This window comes from Panthera onca, chromosome D4 (assembly GCF_046562875.1).
Source record: "Panthera onca isolate mPanOnc1 chromosome D4, mPanOnc1 haplotype 2, whole genome shotgun sequence".
NCBI classification, from domain to species: domain Eukaryota; kingdom Metazoa; phylum Chordata; class Mammalia; order Carnivora; family Felidae; genus Panthera; species Panthera onca.
In genome coordinates this window covers 9946689-9967120 of record NC_138351.1, presented here as the reverse complement: position 1 = coordinate 9967120, position 20432 = coordinate 9946689, and the positions used below count along the sequence as shown (strand labels likewise).

Genomic DNA, 20432 nt, shown 5'->3' with positions numbered 1-20432 from the left:
ACCCTCCAATGTTGACCCAGTTTTAAAGTTCTCTTCCCAAAAGATTTCCTGTGTTTGAATCCTTGAGGACTATAGTAACTTTTTTTTTTTTTTTTGTAAAATCCTTCCAAGTGGGTATTTTAAATCATGACATCACTTCATTAATGGGGGCAAGATAGGTTTTATTTAGTTAACAAAGGCAAAAATGTAGCCATTTCGACATGAGCTAAATTCTTTTTTTTTTTTTTTTCACAAGTGTCTATTAATCCATGCTTAACACATCAACCTGGGCAGAAGAAAAGAAAATCATAAAACAGCAAAAAAAAAAAAAAAAAAAAAAAAATCAAACTAAAATCAAAACCAAAAAACCTCTTGCCCAATACCTGATCTTCCTAGTTTGGGTTTGTGGGGAAGGCAGAACAGCCGGCGTTTTAAAGCAGTAGGTTTCTTAGCAGTGTTAGTCTTCTGTACTCTTCCAGGGAGGCTACGCCTAAAATGTAACCAGAGGTTCCTAATGTTTGCAGTCACCATTTTAGGGTCCCGGTAGTACAGACGGGAAAGCAGTGCCCTCTGGTTTGCGGACGGGTTGGGAGAGACACTGGTTCCCACGTGAAGCCCCACGGCCACGGGAGCCAACGTCGTATGCTTGTGTATCCACGTGTAATGCGCACACGTATCAGCAGTACATGCAGGGTTTGCACACCAGCATTTACATGGCGGCACACAGGGCCTTTCTGGCTCACACATCATGCTCACGCGGCCCCCCGCCCGGTCACCTCTGGAGAGAGCTGTGCTTGCCCAGCGTCCCCTTGTATCCATATCCCTCCGCCACCCACGCTCTGCCTCCTCACGTTTCCTGTTCCTTGATAGATCAGTGTATGAAATAGATCTGAAATCGCGGACCCTCAGTGGATCCCTCTTTTGGGGGAGGGCGGCGGCTATATCCTCTTTGTCTTGGGGAAGCTGCACACTTCCAGCCGGCGATTCATACTTAGGCCTTAAACTATATAAAATGACATCATGGAAAATACCTTGGGGGATAGGTTAAGCATTTCAACAGAAACAGAACACCTTCTGCAAGCCATTGTACAATTAGTCCATTGTTCTGTACTTTAAAAACACACACACACAAAATTTTCCAGCACTGGAAAAAAAAAAAAAAAAAAGGCATTTGAAAAGGTGTATTGAAAAAGCCTTTGCTCAGCTTAAGTTTGAGAAAGAAATGCCAAGAATTCAAAACTCTTATCAGGCTGTCTCACTTCCTTTTTCATTTACTTTTTTTTTTTTTAACCTTTAATTTAGGAAAAAATAAGTTACTGTAGTGATCCGTCAACATGTGGTTCTCCTACGTCCGTGTGTTCTCTAGGTCACACAAAGCCAGATGTCTTCCTGACATTCCCACCCAAGCTGGCCATCAGAACCCCTGGTACCAACAGGAATGGGAAAGGCTTTTAACTGAATGTACAATGTTCCCACCCTCTTCGGAAAAAAGAAAAAAAAATACATAGGGGAATTAAGTTCTGGGCAGTGAGGCACCAAGGGTTAGCTTGGCAGTGCGAGTATCTTCAGTTTTTATGGAAAATGGGTTCTTGATCTTGAAGTAAGATTGGAGGCATGGAGCCTGGGAATTAGTAATCACGTGGCGGGTTGACCATGGTCTTTATGGGCACACAGGAAAGATGCTGTCCTGAATAGAAGAGTCAGGTCATCAATACAGAGCTGAGGAGGACTGACATGTTTGTATGATGATCCAACCAACATACCATTAGAGGTCTTTTTCAGTAGCTTCCAGATCTTCCATTTGCCCCAGTGCTCCCTTGTTCTTAGGCAGAGGGGAAAAAAGGAAATAGGACCAGAATATTGAGTGAGCGTTAACTTTTGAAACCATATCAACAGAAGAAATTTGTCTGATTTTTCAGAGTCTCAGAATTTTCAGCTCTCTCCTTTAGGAGCACAGATAATTCTGGACTTGTCTCATGACAGGGTCTAGAATTCCCACAACCCGACTAAAGACAGAGACATCAGACCAAGATTGTTTTGGCCATTTTGCCCCTGCTGGAAAGCCCTTTATCACGTTCTTGGTGCAAACAGCTTATTTCTTATTTCACCAAGAGCCCCGCTGAAATCAAGGGTCTGTGCATCACAGGTGTACAAAGCAAAGATGTCCTTGTAATCCATCAATAGAAAAATGACACCATCTGTTGGCAATGTCGAAAATGACATCGTGAAGATGTCATTGAGGGTCAGGTGTTAAATCTGAGATTACAAGGAGGTCTGACTCTTTGTTGAGAAGACACGGATAGAAATAGAAAAACTGATAGCTAATAAATTGCCTTTCAGATACTTCTTTTCAAACAGGTAAAACGTTTGTGTGTATAAATCTCAGAATGGGAGGAAAAGAACAAACCAGGAATTGTGGCCCTATGTTGAAGGTGACCATAAATAAACTACTTTTTGTCATGTTTTGCTGGTATAATTTATGGAGGTACAAATAGATTTATCAGCCTGGGGAAAGGGGGGTCAGGGCGGCTGTGGGGTGGGAGAAACTCCTTGGCTCTTCCCACGATAACCTAAAAATCTAATTCCCTGTTAAACTGCAGTCTTCTTCAACCTCCGGTGTGTGCCCCCTGATTTCCATATTCATGAGGCCCATGTATATATTTTAAAAAATAAAACAGAGACCCCCCCCCCCCCCCCTGTATGATAGAAAAACTCGCCCATTCCTTTGACAGCGGATTTTCGGTTAATTTATGCAGGCCCCTTTGCACTTCAGCATTTTCCCCACTGGTTGCTAAGCAACCCTTTGAGTTACTGCGCATGCCTTTTTTATGATAACTGTCATTATGAATATTTTTTAATTATACAACTGGGAGTATGGATTAAAACAACATATTGTCACTCATTCTTAGCCACAGCATTCTCCCACACTCCTGGAATCCCCTTCTGAAATTTACATGGTAGTGATTTCTGTCTATTTATTTATTTATTTATTTTTGTATTTCTGCCTTCACAAAGGAAGTAGAGACTGCATCATAAGGGAAGCAAGATTTTGTTGAAAAATGACCATACCATACCTCACAAGCTACCATCGATCTGGATAGGCCAAGCCAGATATTAGAATCTTGAACCTAAATTATGAATATCTTTGTTCCTTCACTCATGTCTGCTTCCAGTATTAAGTGATGTTAAAGCTTATAGTGCCTTATAAACCGTTTTTCAAAGTTGTAAATTAGTAAGCATTTGTTGCTATTAAATTTGCTTTCAAATAAAGCTACCATGAATTTGAGGGAGGGCCCTGCACTAATCCCAGAAACGCGAGGTATCCGCGCTTGCTAAATATGTTTGTTCTTTTCTGACCAAATGGCCATATGCACAGAAGTGCAGTTAGGCAAGATGAAGGGGTTCCTCTGGCAAATAATAATAAAGGTATGCGTGGTTCACAGTATGTAAAACACTGTAAAAGGAATAACACAGAAAAGAAAGTGACACAAAAGCTTTTCATTTGAGTTTCCAGAGTCATATTCTAACATACTATTTTCTGAATATACAGGGAGTTTGAAGACAAAGGAGTGTGGAAATAAAGCCATTGTAATTTTTTTTCTTGCCAACTCAATTATTATTCATTAAAAAATGGAGTGGTTGGTTGAATAGGACACTTTTAAATGTTTCTATCAAAACAGAGATCTGTTCACTCTGAAAGAGGAACTCACAGTGGACCTCGCATATCATGTGTGACAGAAGTGGGGATCTAATGGCATTTTAATGTGATTTCGGAGTTAGCACAAGGAGCATTAATCTCTAGTTGTGGGATTTTTCCTGGATTTAAGGGGCCCCTTGTCTATAATACGTGGGGTGCAGTTTTTTTTTTTGTTGTTTTTTGTTTTTTTTTTGTTTTTGTTTTTTTTTTGACATTTTCTGAAATAAAAGCTTTCCTTGGTAGTACGTGACCGGATATGGTTTTGTTTGTTTCCCCCCAACCTTACAGTTCAGGGCGGCAGCTCAGTGAAGTCTTCATTCAGTTACCTTCAAGGAAAGAGTTACCAGAATACTATGAATTAATTAGGAAGCCGGTGGATTTCAAAAAAATAAAGGTAGATATTTTGTTTACAAACTTTATAAAAAAAGAAAAAGGTAAATTCATTGAAATGATTACAGTCAGGGGTTGGCAGTGGCATCCTGTCTGACCACCATGGACCCCCACCCCCCCCTCCCCCCAGGCCCCAACTCCTCCATCTAGGGCTCGTCCCTAGAACAGTTGGGATATATCCTTGGGCCTTGACATGTAGATGACTTCATCATGTCACGAGCCCATAGTGTATTCCGTTGCATTTTATTTCAGAAGTTTCAGACTCCTCCCCCCAATCTGGGCGGCTCCTTCCCCCTTGCAAGAAGGAATCCCTGTGGGAGGGTGGCCTCTGTGAACAGCGCCCCCTAGAGTTGTGTAGCCCCACATCCCTGGCAGGGTGGTTATGAAGACAAGGGAGGCAAATCAGGCTTTTTTGGACCAAGTAATGATTTTTGCATTTTTTTCCCCCTTCCTCGTCATTAACCTCAATTTTATCCAAAACCTGCATTAGGAGAGGATTCGTAATCACAAGTACCGGAGCCTGGGTGACCTGGAGAAAGATGTCATGCTTCTCTGTCACAACGCTCAGACGTTCAACTTGGAGGGATCTCAGGTATGTGTCTTTGGTTGCCTGAAAAACTTTCCACCTTCGATGTGCTTATGTGCTTTTAAGTGATCTGTTTCATTTTCTACTATTTGAACCACTGCTACTCCCCCCCCCCGGGGGGGGTGCAGAATCAAAAATGAGAAATAAAAGCCTATATCGTACGCGAGTATGTAAATAAATTGAGGCTTTGGCTCTTTCAAATTAAGGCCAGCCTCTGTATCATAGCTGTGCTATAGCTCCTATTTATGCTTTCCCTTCAAGGCTTGGCTTCTAATTGGGGTTGGAATTCAAGGAAATCACTTAGCATAATGCTTCAAGGCTAGAGGTATGGTTTTCTGCTTTTGTAGAGACTGTGCACTTGATTATACTTCACCTTCATTTTTCTGACCATAACCGTACGTCAGGAAATGAAAATACTTTGATTTAAAGCAAATGAACAAAAAAGGGTACACGTAGAAAAAAGAACCATTGCCTTTAATTGCTTACAGAACATGCTTATCAAACCAACCGCAGTGAAGAAGTCCCCTTTCTTACTGTTAGCAAGTCTTAAAGTATACGAGTCAGTGATACTCAGCTGATTAAAATAACTGGCGAGGAGATCCTCTCACGGGAATTATACCTCAATTCCGCTCCCCTTTTGTAAGCACCCCCTTTTCCCCCGTCTGTATTTCTGCTAATGCTCTTGTATCATGATGAAGAGAGGAGAGGTCAGTGTGCCTGCCAACAGGTACAGTGTTAAGCCACCATTCAGTTCCTTGAGCTTCTCTCCTGATCTTGTTTTTAAAATCTTTTATGTCCATTCCAATCATGAAACTGGAGAACAAGAGGACCCTCGCATGGGCCTTTTATGCCTTTTAGGAAAAGACTGTGCGTTTCCAGGTTAACGGCGGTAAGTCATGGCCGACCTCAGCAGTAGTTCTTGAAAGCAGGCCTTCTGCAATCCAGACCCTCTTGAAAGAAAGCTCACATGGAAACCAGGGCAGAGAGGGTAATAAGCAAGAGTCGACAAGGATGTCTTCCTGTGAATGACCCCTTGCAGTCGCTGGATGGACCTTTGGGTTCGTCATACTGGACTTGGGCAGCGTGGTGCTGTGCCTCGGGGTCCTCTGGTCCCCCTCTGGTGCCACAGCCGCCCTGTCTCACACGTGAACTAAAGTCCTAAGTGGTCTCTTGGCCGGCTTCCTTCTCCGTCCATCCTGGAAACATGTGGCTCACTCTCTCACCAGCTCCTTTTCCTGCCCATCTACTTCCCACCATGTGCTATTAGATTCTAGAAGGAATTGAATCTCCATAGGCTGCTTTCCAAAGTCGTACCCTACCCTCACACTATAGCCTCTGTCTCTGCTGCTTTTCAGGCTAAGCAGTTAGTTCGTGGTCCAGTCACACCTGCCCCATGAACACACACCCGGATGCACGTGCTGCCGTAAGAAATAGGACAGGGAGAGAGAGCCCGTGTGCCCTTTATGTGGTCACAAGACCGCAACATCTTGCATAAGCAGTCCACCGTCACCACTAGGAAATTGACCTTGCTTGGTGCAATCCCACGTGTATCATATTCTTGCCTCCCCATCTTTCTCACTTGCTATCTTTCCCTAAATAGCCCCCTCCCTTCTCAGCCCTGATGGAATCCTCCTCACCTGTGCATATCTAGCTGCACTCTGATTTCTGGCAAATTCTACCCCAGTGGCCCCACCTCAGAGCCTCTCCCCATCATTTCTTCCCTTGTACTACCTCTGGGGCTCACTGTGGCTCTCCCAGTCACCTTAATGAGTGTTTGGCTTCTCACAAAAAAGGATTATGTTCTAGATCTAGAGTCCAAGGCCATTGGCTTCCGTATTTTTTTTTAATTTGGTAAAACACCTAAAATGTATCATTTCCACCATTTTTAAGTGTGCAGTTCAGTAGTGTTAAGGATGTTCTCATTGTTGTGCAACAGATTTCCAGAACTCTTTGGTGAAGCCGAAACCCCCTACCCATGAAACACCACCCTATTGACTGCTCCCCTGTCCCTGGGAACCTCTGTTCCACTTTGTGTTGCTACAAATTTGACTACTTGAGATGTGTCATATAAGTGAATCGGACGGTATTTGTCCTTTTCAGACTGGCTTATTTCACTCAGGGCTATGTTCTCAAGGCTCATCCAGGTTTTAGCATATGAAAGGATTTCCTTCCGTCTTAATGCTGAATAATACCCCATTTTCCTTCTGTACTGCATTTTATTTGTCCGTCAATCCACTGATGGACACCTGACTTGTTTCCACCTCCTGGCGGTTACGAATAAAGGTGCTGTAAACATGTGAGTACAAATCTCTCTTTAAGACTTTGCTCTCAATTCTTCTGGACATATACCCAGAGGTGGGCTTGCTGGATCGTATGGTACTTGAATTTTTCATTTTTGGAGTAAAAGGACCATGTTTGAACTTCAGATCTCAGCAACTACCGCACAGGGCTGTGCTCAGGTCTGTGCATACACTGAAAGTGAGGTATTGATTGGAATAGTCATGGCCAGTACTGATAAGCCAATAATAAAGAACAACTTCCTCCATTTTGTTAGGGGATCTGCATTCTAGACAAGGTTGTGTTACCACAGCATTCGACAAAACACTTCAAGGAACAAATGGAAGTTTTGTAAGTGTTCTGTGTTGCCACAGTTGTGAGGATATCTTACGCAAGTCTACCCTTCCCTAAGTATGTATGCACACGTACGCACACAATTTCAACCACAAGTGGACTCTTTTTCCGTAAGAATATGTGTGTCTATAGTAGAGTTCAGCGTTTTCCTGTTGGGTTTCCCACAGGCATAAAAGCTAACACTGATGTTTCTAATAGGATTCACGTACAGCAAAGCGGGTGTGTGCCTTGACGAAGAGACTGTGGCTGTGATACTGAGTCCTCAGCTTGTGTTTGTAACCGGTGCCCCTGTGACCCTTTAGATCTATGAAGACTCGATCGTCTTACAGTCTGTGTTTAAGAGCGCTCGGCAGAAAATTGCCAAAGAGGAAGAGAGTGAGGACGACAGCAACGAGGAGGAGGAGGAGGAAGACGAAGAGGAGTCCGAGTCAGAGGGTAAGCCCAGGCATGTGTTTCTTCCATTTTTGTGCCTCTTGCCACCTGCAGAGACATTTCCACAGATGCTAACAAAACAGATGTTCGAGTCCGCCATTCTGTGGTCTCTTGTGTCCTTGCTGGGCAACCTCAGGCAGTGTACTTAACCCTGATCAAGGTCAGTGTTCTTCCCTACAAAACCGAGGTATGAGAAACATCCCAATGCATGCAGAGAGCCTATATAGCCGGGCTCGTAGCAAACACTCGCTGAATGTTGTCTTGGAAAATTAGTGTAATGCACATTTTCTACCAACATAGCTGTTAATGACACCTGTCTGTTATGGAACACAGAGGCTCCCTAGCCCGGAAGGACTGATGGAGCATTGATTTCTAGGCATCCCCACTCCCCCTCGAGTTTCTGATTCTGTAACCTGTGTGTTGGGCTCAAGAGAGAACATTTCTGACACTTTCCTGGGAAATCCTGATGCTGTGGGGGCTCAGGAACACACTGTGAGAATCCTTGTCTTAGAAAATAATTGTCAAAGTGAGTTGGAAATGGGGTCCATTTTATCCGTCATGGATCCAGTACTGATCTGCCTTTAAAATTTTGATATTTTGTTCATCATGGATTTTTTTGGCATTAGCCTCAAGTATTTCAAACACTGCATTAGTATGTTTATCTCAATTACTTACAGTGCCTTTGGAAATTTTTTTAAGTTTTGAAATTTAACTCCAGAAAAGTTAACATACAGTGTTCTGTGAGTTTCGGGTATACAATACAGGGATTCAATAATTCTCTACCTTTTTCAGTCCTCTTCATGATAAGTGTGTGCTTTAATCCCCATCATCTATTTCCCTATCTGCTGCCCCCCCCCCCACCACATCCCCTCTGGGGGATCAGTTTGTTCTCTGTAGTTAAGAGTCTGTTTCTTGGTTTGTCTTTTTCCTTTATTTTTGTGTTTGTTTGTTTCTTAAATTCCGCATATGAATGACATCATATGGTATTTGTCTTTCTCTGACTTAATTTAGCCTAATACTCTCTAGCTCCATCCATGTCATAGCAAATGACATTTATTTTTTATGGCTGAGTAATATTCCTGTGTGTGTGTATCACATCTTCTTTATCCATTCAGAAATTTTGCACCCAAGGCAAATACCTCTTTTGTGGAAGCTTCCTCCCAGGTGCCTTCAGAAGTCTAAATTGATTACCTAAGTATGTTCTCACCCCTACCTCCTCCTCTCCAAGTAATTAATCTCTGCCATATACGGTCTTCTGTGTAGAACAGTACAGGTATACTTCAGAAGTTTTTTTTTTTTTTTTTTTAGATTTATTCTTCATTACAAACTCAGTACAGACAACTTGGAAAATATTTTTTTAAGAAAGGAAAATGTGTAATACCGCTACCCCATATACATTTAACATTTGGAGAATGGGCCTTTCAGTTTTTTTTCTACATATATTTTCTTTAGAAAAGCACAGCACACTGTTTTGTAGCATAATTTTTCTGTATTATGAACATTTCCCAGTAGCAGTGAGTGTCTTAATAACAGCAATATCTATTAACATTCATTAATGAGGCGAACAAAATATATCGATATCACTTCTAAATAACACCGTCGTGAACGTTTTAACCCAAAAATCACTGCAAACATTCTTCAAACCTCTGATTCATGCCTATTGCCCCACAGAATGGGGCACCTATCTTTGCCAGCGTTGTGTCCCCACACCCCTGTGTCCCCACATCCCTTCTCCATGACATTCTCTTCAGTGATTCTGCCTCCTACTCATTTTACATTTTTCAATTGCATGTGGTTATTCCCCAGTTCTGAGATCCCAGTGTTTGATGATGTAGGTCTACGTAACTTACCTGAGCTAGATCTTTCCCGATTTTAGAGCCACATTTCTAATCTGTTTTCAAATATCTGCCCTCTTAGCCTCATCCGTTGAGGTTCTCAGAGCTCTCTGGAGACTTGATGTATTATCTTTCTATGGCTGCTTTTACAAATCACCAAAATGGAGTGGCTTAACGCAACGCGTAATTAGGACCTCACAATTCTAGAGGTCACAGTGTGCTGTGAGTCTCTCTGGACCAAAATCAGGGTGTTCATGGGCTGCGTTCCTCACTGGAGGCCAGAACCCATTTCATGTGCATCCTTCTCATGCTGTGTCTTTTTGACCTCTTTTCTGCCTCTTCTTGTACTTTTTTTTTTAACTGAGATATAATGACATGTTAGTTTCAAGTGTACAATGTAAGGATTCCATATTTGTATATATTGTAAAACGATCACCACACTAAGTCTGGTTAATATCCATCACCACAGGGGCGCCTGGGTGGCTCAGTCAGTTAAGCTTCCAGCTCTTGGTTTCAGCTCAGGTCATGATCTCCCTGTTCATGGGTTCGAGCCCTGCACCGGGCTCTGAGCTGACAGCACGGACTCTGCTTGGGATTCTCTGTCTCCCTTCCTCTCTGCCCCTCCCCGACTTGCTTTCTCTGTCTCTCAAATTTTAAAAACTTAAAAAAAAAAAATAGATCCATCACCACAAATAGTTACAAATGTTTCCTTTCGCTGAGAACATACAAGATCTACATTCTTAGCAAATGTCACATACATAGTATTATCAATTACAGTCACCATTCTATACTCCTGACTTAACTTGTTTCAAACCTGGAAGTTGTACCTTTCAACCCCTTTCAGTCACCCTCCAGCCCCTACCTCTGGCAACCAGCCTCGGGGAGTGTTTTGGTTTTCTTTTTAGGAATTTACATTTAAGTAAGATCATAGAGCATTTATCTTCCTTATTTTACTTAGTATAATGCCCTCGGGGTCCATCCATGTTGTGACAAATGGAAAAATTTTTATGGCTGAATAATAGTTCGCTACACACACACACACACACACACACACACACACACACACACACACATTTCCTTTATTCACCCATCAGTGGACACTTAGGTTATTTCAAATCCTGACTATGAGTCATGCCACAGTGAACATGGGGGTTCACACATCTTTTCGATTTAGTGTCATTTTCTTCATGTAAACTCCACAGGTGGGATTGCCAAATAATAAGGTCTGTTTTTAGTTTGTGAGGAACCCCTATACAGTTTTCCATAGTGACTACACAAATTTACATTCTTACCATCAGGGTACGAGGGTCCCCTTTTCTCTGCATCCTCGCCAACGCTTTTTACTTCTGGTCTTTGGGATAGCAGCCCTTTTAAGAGGTGTGAGGTGATAGGTCTTTGCGGTTTTGATCCACATTTCCTTGGTGATGAGTGATATTGAGCACCTCTTCATGTACTTCTTGGCCATCTGTATATGTCTTTGAGAAAATGTCTGTTCAAATTATTTACCCATTTTTTTAATTGGATTGTTTTGCTATTGAGTTGTAGAAGATCTTTCATATTCTGAATATGAACTCCTGAAGGGATAAGATTTGCACACACTTTCTCCCATTCACTAGGCCCCTTTTTCATTTTGCGGATAGTTTCTTTTGCTGTGCAGAAGCTTTTTCATCTGATGTAGCCACACGTGTTTATTTTTGCTTTTGTTGGCAATGAGTTCTCGGACCTAACACCATAAAGTCAAGACAAATGTCAAGGAGCTTCCTGCCTATGTTTTCTTCCAGGAGTTTGGTGGTTTCAGGTCTTATGCTTTCAAGTCTTTTACCTTCATTGAGATAATTCTTGTTATGTGATATTTGTATGGTGTGAGATAGTGATCCCGTTTCATTTTTCTGCATGTGGCTGTCTGGTTTTCCCAACACCGTTACTGAAGAGACTGGCCCTTCACTGTTGTACCTTATTGGCTCCTTTGTTGTAAAGTGACCATGTGTGTGCTTCACTTCTGGGCTCTCTATGCTGTTCCATTGATCTATATGTCTGTTTTTAATGCCAATACCATACTGTTTTGATTGCTGTAGCTCTGTAATATAGTTTGAAATCAAAGAGTGTGATACCTCCAGCTTTGTTTGTTTTCTCAAGATTGCTTGGGCTACTCTGGATTGTTTGAGGCATCACACAAATTTTAGGGGGATGTTTGTTCTATTTCTGTGAAAAATGCCATTGGAATTTTATACATCGCACTGAATCTACAGGTTGCTTTGGGTAGTATGGGCATCTTAACAGTGTTATTCCAGTTGATAGCACAAATATGTTTCCACTTGTTTCATTAATATTGGATAGTTTTCAGTTTACGTGTCTTTCACCTCCTCGGTTAAATTTGTTCCTAGGAACTTTTTTTTTTCCCCAAGGCAACTGTAAATGGAATAGTTTTAATTTCTTTCTGAAAGCTCATCACTAGTGTTTAGAAATACAAAAGATTTTGGTATATTGATTTTGTATCCTTCCATTTAATTCTTTGATTAGCTCTAACATATTTGAAGTCTTTGGCGTTTTCTATATACATTATCTTCTGCAGTTAGTGATAGTTTCAATTCTTTCTTTCCAACTTGGGTGCCTTTTCTTTTTCTTGCCTAACTGCTCTGGATAGGACTTCGGGTACTGTGTTGAATAAAAGTGGCAAGAGTGGGCGTCCTTGTTTTTGTTTCTGATCTTACAGGAAAAGCTTCCAGCTTTTCTCCATTGAGTGTATGAGCTGTGGGCTTATATATAGCCTTTATTATGTTGACGTTTGTTCCTTCGATATGCACTTTGTCAAGAGTTTCTGTCATAAGTGGATGTTGCATTTTTTCAGATGCTTTTTCTACATCTATTGAGATGATCGTGACTTTTATCCTTTGTTTTGTTAAGGTGGTATATCATGTTTATTGATTTGTGATTTGAACTATCATTACATGCCCAGAATAAATGCCTCTTGAGTGTGGGGTAGAATCCTTTTAACGTATTGTTGAACTTGTACTGCTAATATTTTGTTGAGGATTTTTGCATATATATTCATCACAGATCGTGGCCTATAAAATTCTTTCCTTATGGCATCCTGGTCTGGTTTTGGTATCCGGGTAATGGACTCAGAAAATGAGTTTGGAAGTGTTTCTTCTTCTTTGTTTTGGAAGAGTTTGAGAGGATTGGTATTCATTCTTCTTTGAATGTTTGGTAGAATTCACCAGTGAAGCTGTCTGGACCCAGACTTCTATTAGTTGTGACGTGTGTGATTACTGATTTGATCTCCTTACTAATAATAGATCTGTTCATATTGTCTTATCTTTTTATGATTTGGTCTTGATAGGTTTTATATTTCTAGGAATTTATCCATTTCTTCTAGGTTGCCAAATTTGTTGGCATATAATTGTTCACAATGGTCTCTTGTGATCCTTTGTATTTCAGTGGTATCAGCTGTAACTTGTCTTTGATTGATTCTGACACCTCTTTTTTTCTTAGTGAGTGTGGCTAAAGATTTGTCCATTTTGTTTATTTACAAGGAACCAGCTTTTGTTTCAATGTTATTTTCTATTGCCTTTTTACCCTCTATTTATTTCTGCTCTGATCTTTATTATCTCCTTTCTACTAACTTTGGAATTGTTTGTTCTTTTTCTAGTTGCTTGAGCTGTAAAAGTAGGTTGAGATTTTTCTTCTTTCTTGATGCTTCATTCATTGTCATGAACGTCCCTCTAAGAACTGCTTCTGCTGCAGGAGTTTTGGTATGCTGTGTTTTTATTTTCATTTGTCTCAAGTTATTTTTTAATTTCTCCTTTGAGTTCTTTGTTGACCCATGGGCTGTTCACTACCATTGTTTAAGCTCCACATGTGAATAATTGATTTCTCTTTTCACACCACTGTGGTCAGAAAAGATGCTTTGATATTTCAGTCTTCTTAAGTTCATTATTTTTGAGAGAGGCAGGGGGAGACAGAGAGGGAGACACAGAATCCGAAGCAGGCTCCGAGCTGTCAGCACAGAACCAGGTGTGGGGCTCAAACCCACAAACCGTGAGATCGTGACCTGAGCCAGAGTTGGACATTTAACTGACTGAGCTTGATCTATCTTTCCATTATTTGTGACATCTTTAGTTTAGTCATCACCATCTTACAATTTGCAGAGTACAAATCTTTCATCTCTTTGGTTAAATTCACCCCTAGGTATTTCATTTTTTTGATGCAGTTGGAGGGAGCGTTGTTTCCCAAATTTCTCTGATAGCTATTAGTATATAGAAACACAAATGATTTCTGTATGTTCATTTTGTATCCTACTACATTGCGAAATTCATTTTTTTTGTTCCAGTAGCAGGGTTTTGTTTTTTTCGAACTTTTATTTAAATTCTAGTTAGTGTGTAGTGTAATATTGGTTTCAGGAGTAGAATTTAGTGATTCATCAGTCACATAGAACACACAGTGCTCATCATAATCAGTGTCCTTCTTAACACCTGTCACCCATTTAGCCCACCCCCCACCCACGTCCCTCCATCAACCCTCCGTTTGTTCTGTATATTATGGTTTGCTTCCCTCTCTTTTTTCCTTTCCCATACGTTCATCCATTTTGTTTCGTAAAATTCCACACATTCTAATAGTGTTTTGGTGGAGTGTTTAGGCTTTTCTGGATTTAGTATCGTGTCCTCTGTCCGTAGTGACAGTTTTACTTTTTCCTTTCCAACTTGGACACCTTCTATTTCTTCAATACCTGCTCTGGCCAGGACTTCCACTACTACGTTGAATAAAAGTGGCAAGAGTAGGCATCGTAGTCTTTTTCCTCCTCTTAGGGGAAGAGCTCTCAGTGTTTCACCACTGAGTATGTTGTTAGCTGCGGGTTTTTTGTATATGGTGTCTTTTATGTTGAGCTATGTTCCCTCTATACTTACTTTGTCAAGAATCTTTACCAGAACTGGCTGTTGAATTTTGTCAGGTGTGTTTTTGGCATCTTATTGAGATGGAATTTTTATCCTTCATTTTGTTAATAGGGCATATTACATTGTTTTGTGGATTTGAAGCCTCCTGCCTCCCTCGAGTAGATCCTACCTGATTGTGGCATGTGATCTTTTCATGCATTGTTGAATTCAGTTTGCTAGTATTTTGCTGAGAATTTTTGCATCGGTGTCCTTCATGTATATTGACCTTTTGGTATCAGGGTAATTAATGCTGGCCTTGTAAAATGAGTTTGAAAGCATTCCTTCTTCAATTGCTGGAATAAGTGGAGAAAGGATAGGTTATAACTGTTAATTGTTTGGTAGAATTCACCTGTGAAGCTTTCTGGTTCTAGATTTTGTTTTATGGTTTTTTTAAATTTTTTTTTAACGTTTATTTATTTTTGAGACAGAGAGAGACAGAGCATGAACAGGGGAGAGTCAGGGTCAGAGAGAGGGAGACACAGAATCTGAAACAGGCTCCAGGCTCTGAGCTGTCAGCACAGAGCCCGACGCGGGGCTTGAACTCACGGACTGCGAGATCATGACCTGAGCCGAAGTCGGCTGCTTAACTGACTGAGCCACCCAGGCGCCCCTGTTTTACGGTTTTTTAAATTACTGATTCAATTTTATTGTATTTGCTGTATTCAGATTTTTTTGTTTCTTTATAACTGAGGCTTCTTAGAAGGTAGTTTCTAGAAATTGATCTGTTTTTCTATTTTCCAATTTGTTGGCATATAATTGTTCATGGTAGTCACTAATTATGCTTTGTGTTTCTGATTTTAAGCCCTCTTTTTCTCTTAATGAGTCTTGGCTAGAGGTTTATTAATTTTAGTTACCATTTCAAACTTCTAGTTCATTGATGTTTTCTATTGTTTTTTTTAGTCTCAATTTCATTTATTTCCTCTCTGATCCGTATTATTTCCTTTCTTCCATTAACTTTGGGCTTTCTTTTTCTAGTTCTTATAGATGTAAAATCAATAGTTTATTTGGGATTTTTGTTTCTTGAGGTAGGCTTGTATTGCTATGAACTTCCCTGGTTTTGTTGCATACACAGACTTAGGACTACTGTTTCCATTTTCATTCGTGCAAGAGACTTTCACTTACTTTTTGATTTCTTTGTTGACCCATTGGTTGTTGAGTAGGATGTTGTGTGGTATCCGTGTATTTTTTTTTTCCAATTTCCTTCTTGTGAGTGATTTCCAGTTTCATACTGTAGTAAAAAAAAAAAAAAAAAGCTTTACACGATTTCATTCTTCTTACGTGTATTGACAATTGTTCTGTGGCCCACCATGTTATCAGTACTGGGTAATGTTGTATGTGCCTTTGGGAAGAATGTATCTTCTGCAGTGTTTGGTTGGAATGTTCTCTCTACATGTATGAATTCCATCTGATCTCGTGTCATTTCAATCCATCAACTGATTTAAGCGAGATGATACACTCCTCTACTTTCATTATATTGCTGACATTTTCTTTCTTTATATCCTTTAATATTTGCTTCATGTCCTTAGGTGTTCCTATGTTGGGTACATATATATTTATCAATATTATATCTGCTTCTTGGATTGACCTTTTTTATCATGATGTAAAGCCTCTCCTTTTCCCTTAGTACAGTCTTTGTTTTAAAGTCTGTTTTGTCTGATATAACTTTTGTTGCTACAGGTTTCGATTTGTGTGGAATATATTTATTTTCCATTCACTTCCCTTTCAGTCTGTGTGTCTTCAGATGTCAAGTGAGTATCTTCTAGGCAGGTCTTGCTTTTTCATATCCACTCATTCAGCCTATTTGGACTGGCATATTTAGCCCACTTGTATTTTAAACAATTAATAATAGCTGTGTGCTCACTGCCATTTTGTTCATTGCTTGCTGGAATTTTTATGGTTCCTTTCTTCTTTTGCTCCTTCCTCTGTGGTTGCATGACTGGGGTTAGTGGTATCCTTAGACTTCTTTATTTTTTGTGTATTTACTGGAGGTTTTAGCTTTGTGTTACCAGGAGGCTTACATACAACAGTTTATATTTATTCAGTCCACTTTAAGTTGATAAAAACTTAGGTTTTAACATATTCTAAAGCTCTACAGTTTTATTGTCCCCACCCCCTCCACGTTTTAGGTTTTTAAAGTCACATGCTACATCTCTTTATTATTGTAGTTATAGTTATTTTTACTACTTTTGTCTTCAACCTTCATATTAACTTTACAAGTGATCCGTTCACTACTATTTTTTTCATAGGAGTTGCTCCTAACTTGCACCCTTTGTTTTTAGCTTGAAAAGTCCCTCTTATACTTCTTGAGGTTGATGAACTTTAGCTTTTGCTTGTCTGCAAAACATTTTTCTCTCCAGTTCTGAATGATAAATTTGCCAGGTAGAATGTTCTTGGTTGGCCTTTTTTTTTTTTTTTTTTTTTTTTTCTTTGAGCACTTTGCATACATCTGTTACTCCCTTCTGGCATAGAAAGTTTCTGCTGAAAAATCTGATCGTCTTCTGGGGTTTCCCTTGTACTTGTCCAGCTGGTCCAGTTCTGTTTTATTCTGTCTTCTGTGGATCTCTCCTCATGAAGTTTTCAGCTCAGCTACTGCATTCTTAAGCTCTGGGACTTTGTTTATTTAGAGAGAGTGAGCAGGGGAGGGGCAGAAGGAGAGAGAAGGTTAAGCAGGCTCCGTGCCCAGGATGGAGCCCAGCTCAGGGCTTGATCTCACGAGATCCATGAGATCATGAGATCATGACCTGATCTGACATCATGACCATGAGATCATGACCTGAGCTGAAATGAAGAGTTGGATGCTGAACCGACTGAGCCACCTGGGCGGCCCAGCTCTGATTGTTACTGGGTACTTGTTTCTATTTTCTGTCTCCTTGTGGAAGTCCTGTGTTAATCCATTCTCCTACCCAGTTCTGTGAGCACTTTTATGGCCATTATTTTAAACTCCTAACCAGAAAAAGCCCCTAAGAAAATAGAGCTAAGTGATATACCTAAATGTGTACCTTCGTCTTTCATTGAGAACATTATACCTCTGTCTCTTCACCTCCCTGGAGTCTGTGTTGGTTTTGATGCACTCGTTAAACCATGGCTTCTCTCGGTCTTAAAAGCTTAACCGCTTGTTGAAGACGAAACTTACTGAACCCTGCTCTACCTCTTGGTGGTCTCTCACACCTTTGTGATACTCTAAGCAGCCTGTTTTATTTTCAGCAGCTCCCAGTGGTTAAGGTTGGGCCAAGAACCAGTCATGGTCTGAAAGGGGAGGATCTCCGTGAGCATGGCAGTTCAGGCTGCTTAGATACTTTTAAAGTGAGCCAACATCTACAGTGCTGCTGGGTCATAAGCATAAGCTGCAGGCCACGGGAGCCAGATGTCCCGGGGCTGGCAGACATAAAAACCATGGCCCTACATGTAGAAATGGCCCTTTGGGATCTCCTGACTCTCTCTAGAGTGTGGCAGAGGAAGAGCTCAAAGGTAAGGCCTGCCCTGCTAGGTCTTGCAAAAGGATTCCTGCCTGTCTTTAGATAGACGTATGTTTCATTAGAAGATTTTTCCCCTCACACCGCATGTGTGAAACCAAGTTAATGGGTCTCTTTCACTAAAAGATTGGGGTTCTTGGACTCTTGCCTTTTGCTTTGCCCTGGGGGGGTAGCTGCCAACATTGGGCACCAGAGGAGGGTACCAGCTCCTGTCCAGGAGATACACTGGGGAGGTAGAGGGAAAGTGCATGATGCCTCCACCCCAGGGAGCACCCCAACAGGCCTTTATAGAAGTGCGTCAGATGAGGCGCCTGCTGCTCAGGCTGAGCTTTTAATAAAACAAGTAAGCCTTTTTCACTTAAAGTCTGGGTGCCTCTCAATCACTGCCTCTGTACTGGGTCCTGGGCCAAGACACCCCATTTTGCAGCTCACTAGAGCCTTGTGGGGGTTCTTGGATGTGAGACTCGTTAGTTTTCCAAGTTAGATGTTTTAGGGACTCCTCTCTGGGCTGCAGGTCTTAAAACTTGGGGTGCCCGATGTGGGACTCAAACCCTTCACTCCTCAGGGAGCATCTCCAGGTTTTGCATTAACCTCCTGAACTGGAAGCACCACCCCAGGGGTGGGGTTTATGGTGAGAATGTGCTTCAGCCTCTCCTCTTGATGTGATGTTTTTTCCTCATTTGCCTAATGTGTAGAAGTCACTTAGCTAGTTTGGGGTCGGTGTTTTGTTTTTTTTTTTTCCTCCTGCGGAAATTGTTCTGTATATAGTTGTAGAATCAATGTGTCCTCAGCAGGTAAGTTCGGGACTTCCTCTTCTTCTGTTAAGGACTCAGGGCTCCCCTGGTTAATCCAGGCTTATCTCCCCTTCTGAAGGGCAGCTGATTAGCAACAATAATCCCTTTTGCCAAGTAATGTAACATTTTGGGGATTAGGACAGGGACATCTCCAAGGGGCTGTTATTCTGCCTGATAAAGGACAGTTTTCATGGGTACATAATGGTGGGATCATAAAGCCATAGGATGCTGTTTGTAGTGCCTACCTGATAAGTCCCATCTTTTAGTCGAGTTTTGCATGACGGCTTTTTGGAAGTAACATGTTCACTGACACACAAAATCAGGTAGCTTTCGAGTATCTCCCACTCCGAGGTGTATTTAAATTATCTTCTTAAAGAAGTACTTTCTTACCTTTACTGCCAGCCTTCTGCCCTTTCACACCTCGCGTGGATTTTCTGTACTGCAAATGTCAGGAAATGCTCCACCTGTGTAGATAAAGATATTTCATGTCTTCTTTTCGTTTAGCACATTTTTAGAGGTGGCACGCCCAAGTGCCTCAGTCGGCGAAGCATCCGACTTCGGCTCAGGTCATGATCTCGGGGTTCGTGGGTTCGAGCCCCACATTGGGCTCTGTGCTGACAGCTTGGAGCCTGCTTTGGATTCTACGTCTGCCTCTCTCTCTCTCAAAAATAAACATTAAAATTTTACAAATTTTTTAGAGGGTTTTTAGAGGCCTTGCTTCACATCCTTATGCATTTCTATTAATAGGTCAGCCTTTGCACCCCAGCTTTTCCCCTTTTCCTAAATTACTCCACACACAATAACAGGGCCGTACCTGATAGCTCATGATGCAGCAGACATTTGGGCACAAGGAAGGGAAGCCTTGACTAGAATACTATTTTGTGTACTCGCATTTGCCCACCTTTGCTGCATTCGGGTTGGGTGGAGAACATACTTGGGAACTACAGTTCGGAACAGCTCCAGTCTCCTCTTTGTGGATACCCTGTGCTCTCATGGAAGATTTCATTTGTGTCAATGTTTTGGTGGGTCCCTCCTCTTCACAAAGGAAGTCTGAAAAATTCTCATCATGGTTCAGTCAGTTAAGTGTCCGACTCTTTAAATAAACTTTAAAAAGAAAAACTCTCATCTCTAAGCTTCCTTCTAGAACTGTAATTCCCTCCATGACAATCTCCATTTCCATGTGCCTTGAGACCCAGTAAACATGATATTCCAGTGTAACCGGTTTGAATGAGGGCTACACATCCTTAGTGACTTCATCATCGAATCCTAAACATGGTATTCCACAGACATCTGTCCTGGCCCAGTGCCATGGGACGGATCTTCCTTGTACATTGGAATACGCACCTGCCTCTGTGGTATTTATTGCACGTTGAATCCTCCCTTGTGTTCTTATTCCTGTCCTCAGAATAGCTTTGAAAGGGAAGAGGGATGCCAGTTTTTGAAGGTTCATTGAGCAAAATACTGGTAGAAATTTACCATGTGGATACATGTTCACCATATCTCTCCTCAGTTCTGCCAAACCTGTCAACAAATATTCTAAATTTGAAAAAAAAAAAAAAAAAACACAAACCTGGGAACTTCAGCACCCACCACTAAAGGGTTAAAGAATTTTTCATGCACCCTTGAAGTAGAACATTTACAGGCTTTAGAAAGAATTAGGTGGGCAGCAGAGGGTGGGTGGTGT

General features: G+C 41.2%; 1 protein-coding gene and 1 long non-coding RNA gene across 8 annotated transcripts in view; one reads left to right on the top strand and one right to left on the bottom strand.

Moving 5' to 3' along the window:
• The window catches only part of SMARCA2 (SWI/SNF related BAF chromatin remodeling complex subunit ATPase 2), a 179900-nt gene that overhangs the window by 156368 nt on the left and 3100 nt on the right, over positions 1–20432 (top strand). For all 7 annotated transcript variants that reach the window (XM_060610133.3, XM_060610139.3, XM_060610135.3 and 4 more), the window contains 3 exons: positions 3965–4070; positions 4557–4658; positions 7586–7718. In XM_060610133.3, the coding sequence (XP_060466116.1) occupies positions 3965–4070; positions 4557–4658; positions 7586–7718 (341 nt within the window). The remainder of the gene's footprint in view (positions 1–3964; positions 4071–4556; positions 4659–7585; positions 7719–20432) is intronic.
• On the bottom strand, positions 166–19765 carry LOC132663665 (uncharacterized). Its single transcript, XR_009603193.3, has 3 exons — positions 19139–19765; positions 1743–1801; positions 166–469 (listed from the first exon to the last, which is right to left on the bottom strand). It is a non-coding gene; the product is annotated as an uncharacterized LOC132663665 (long non-coding RNA).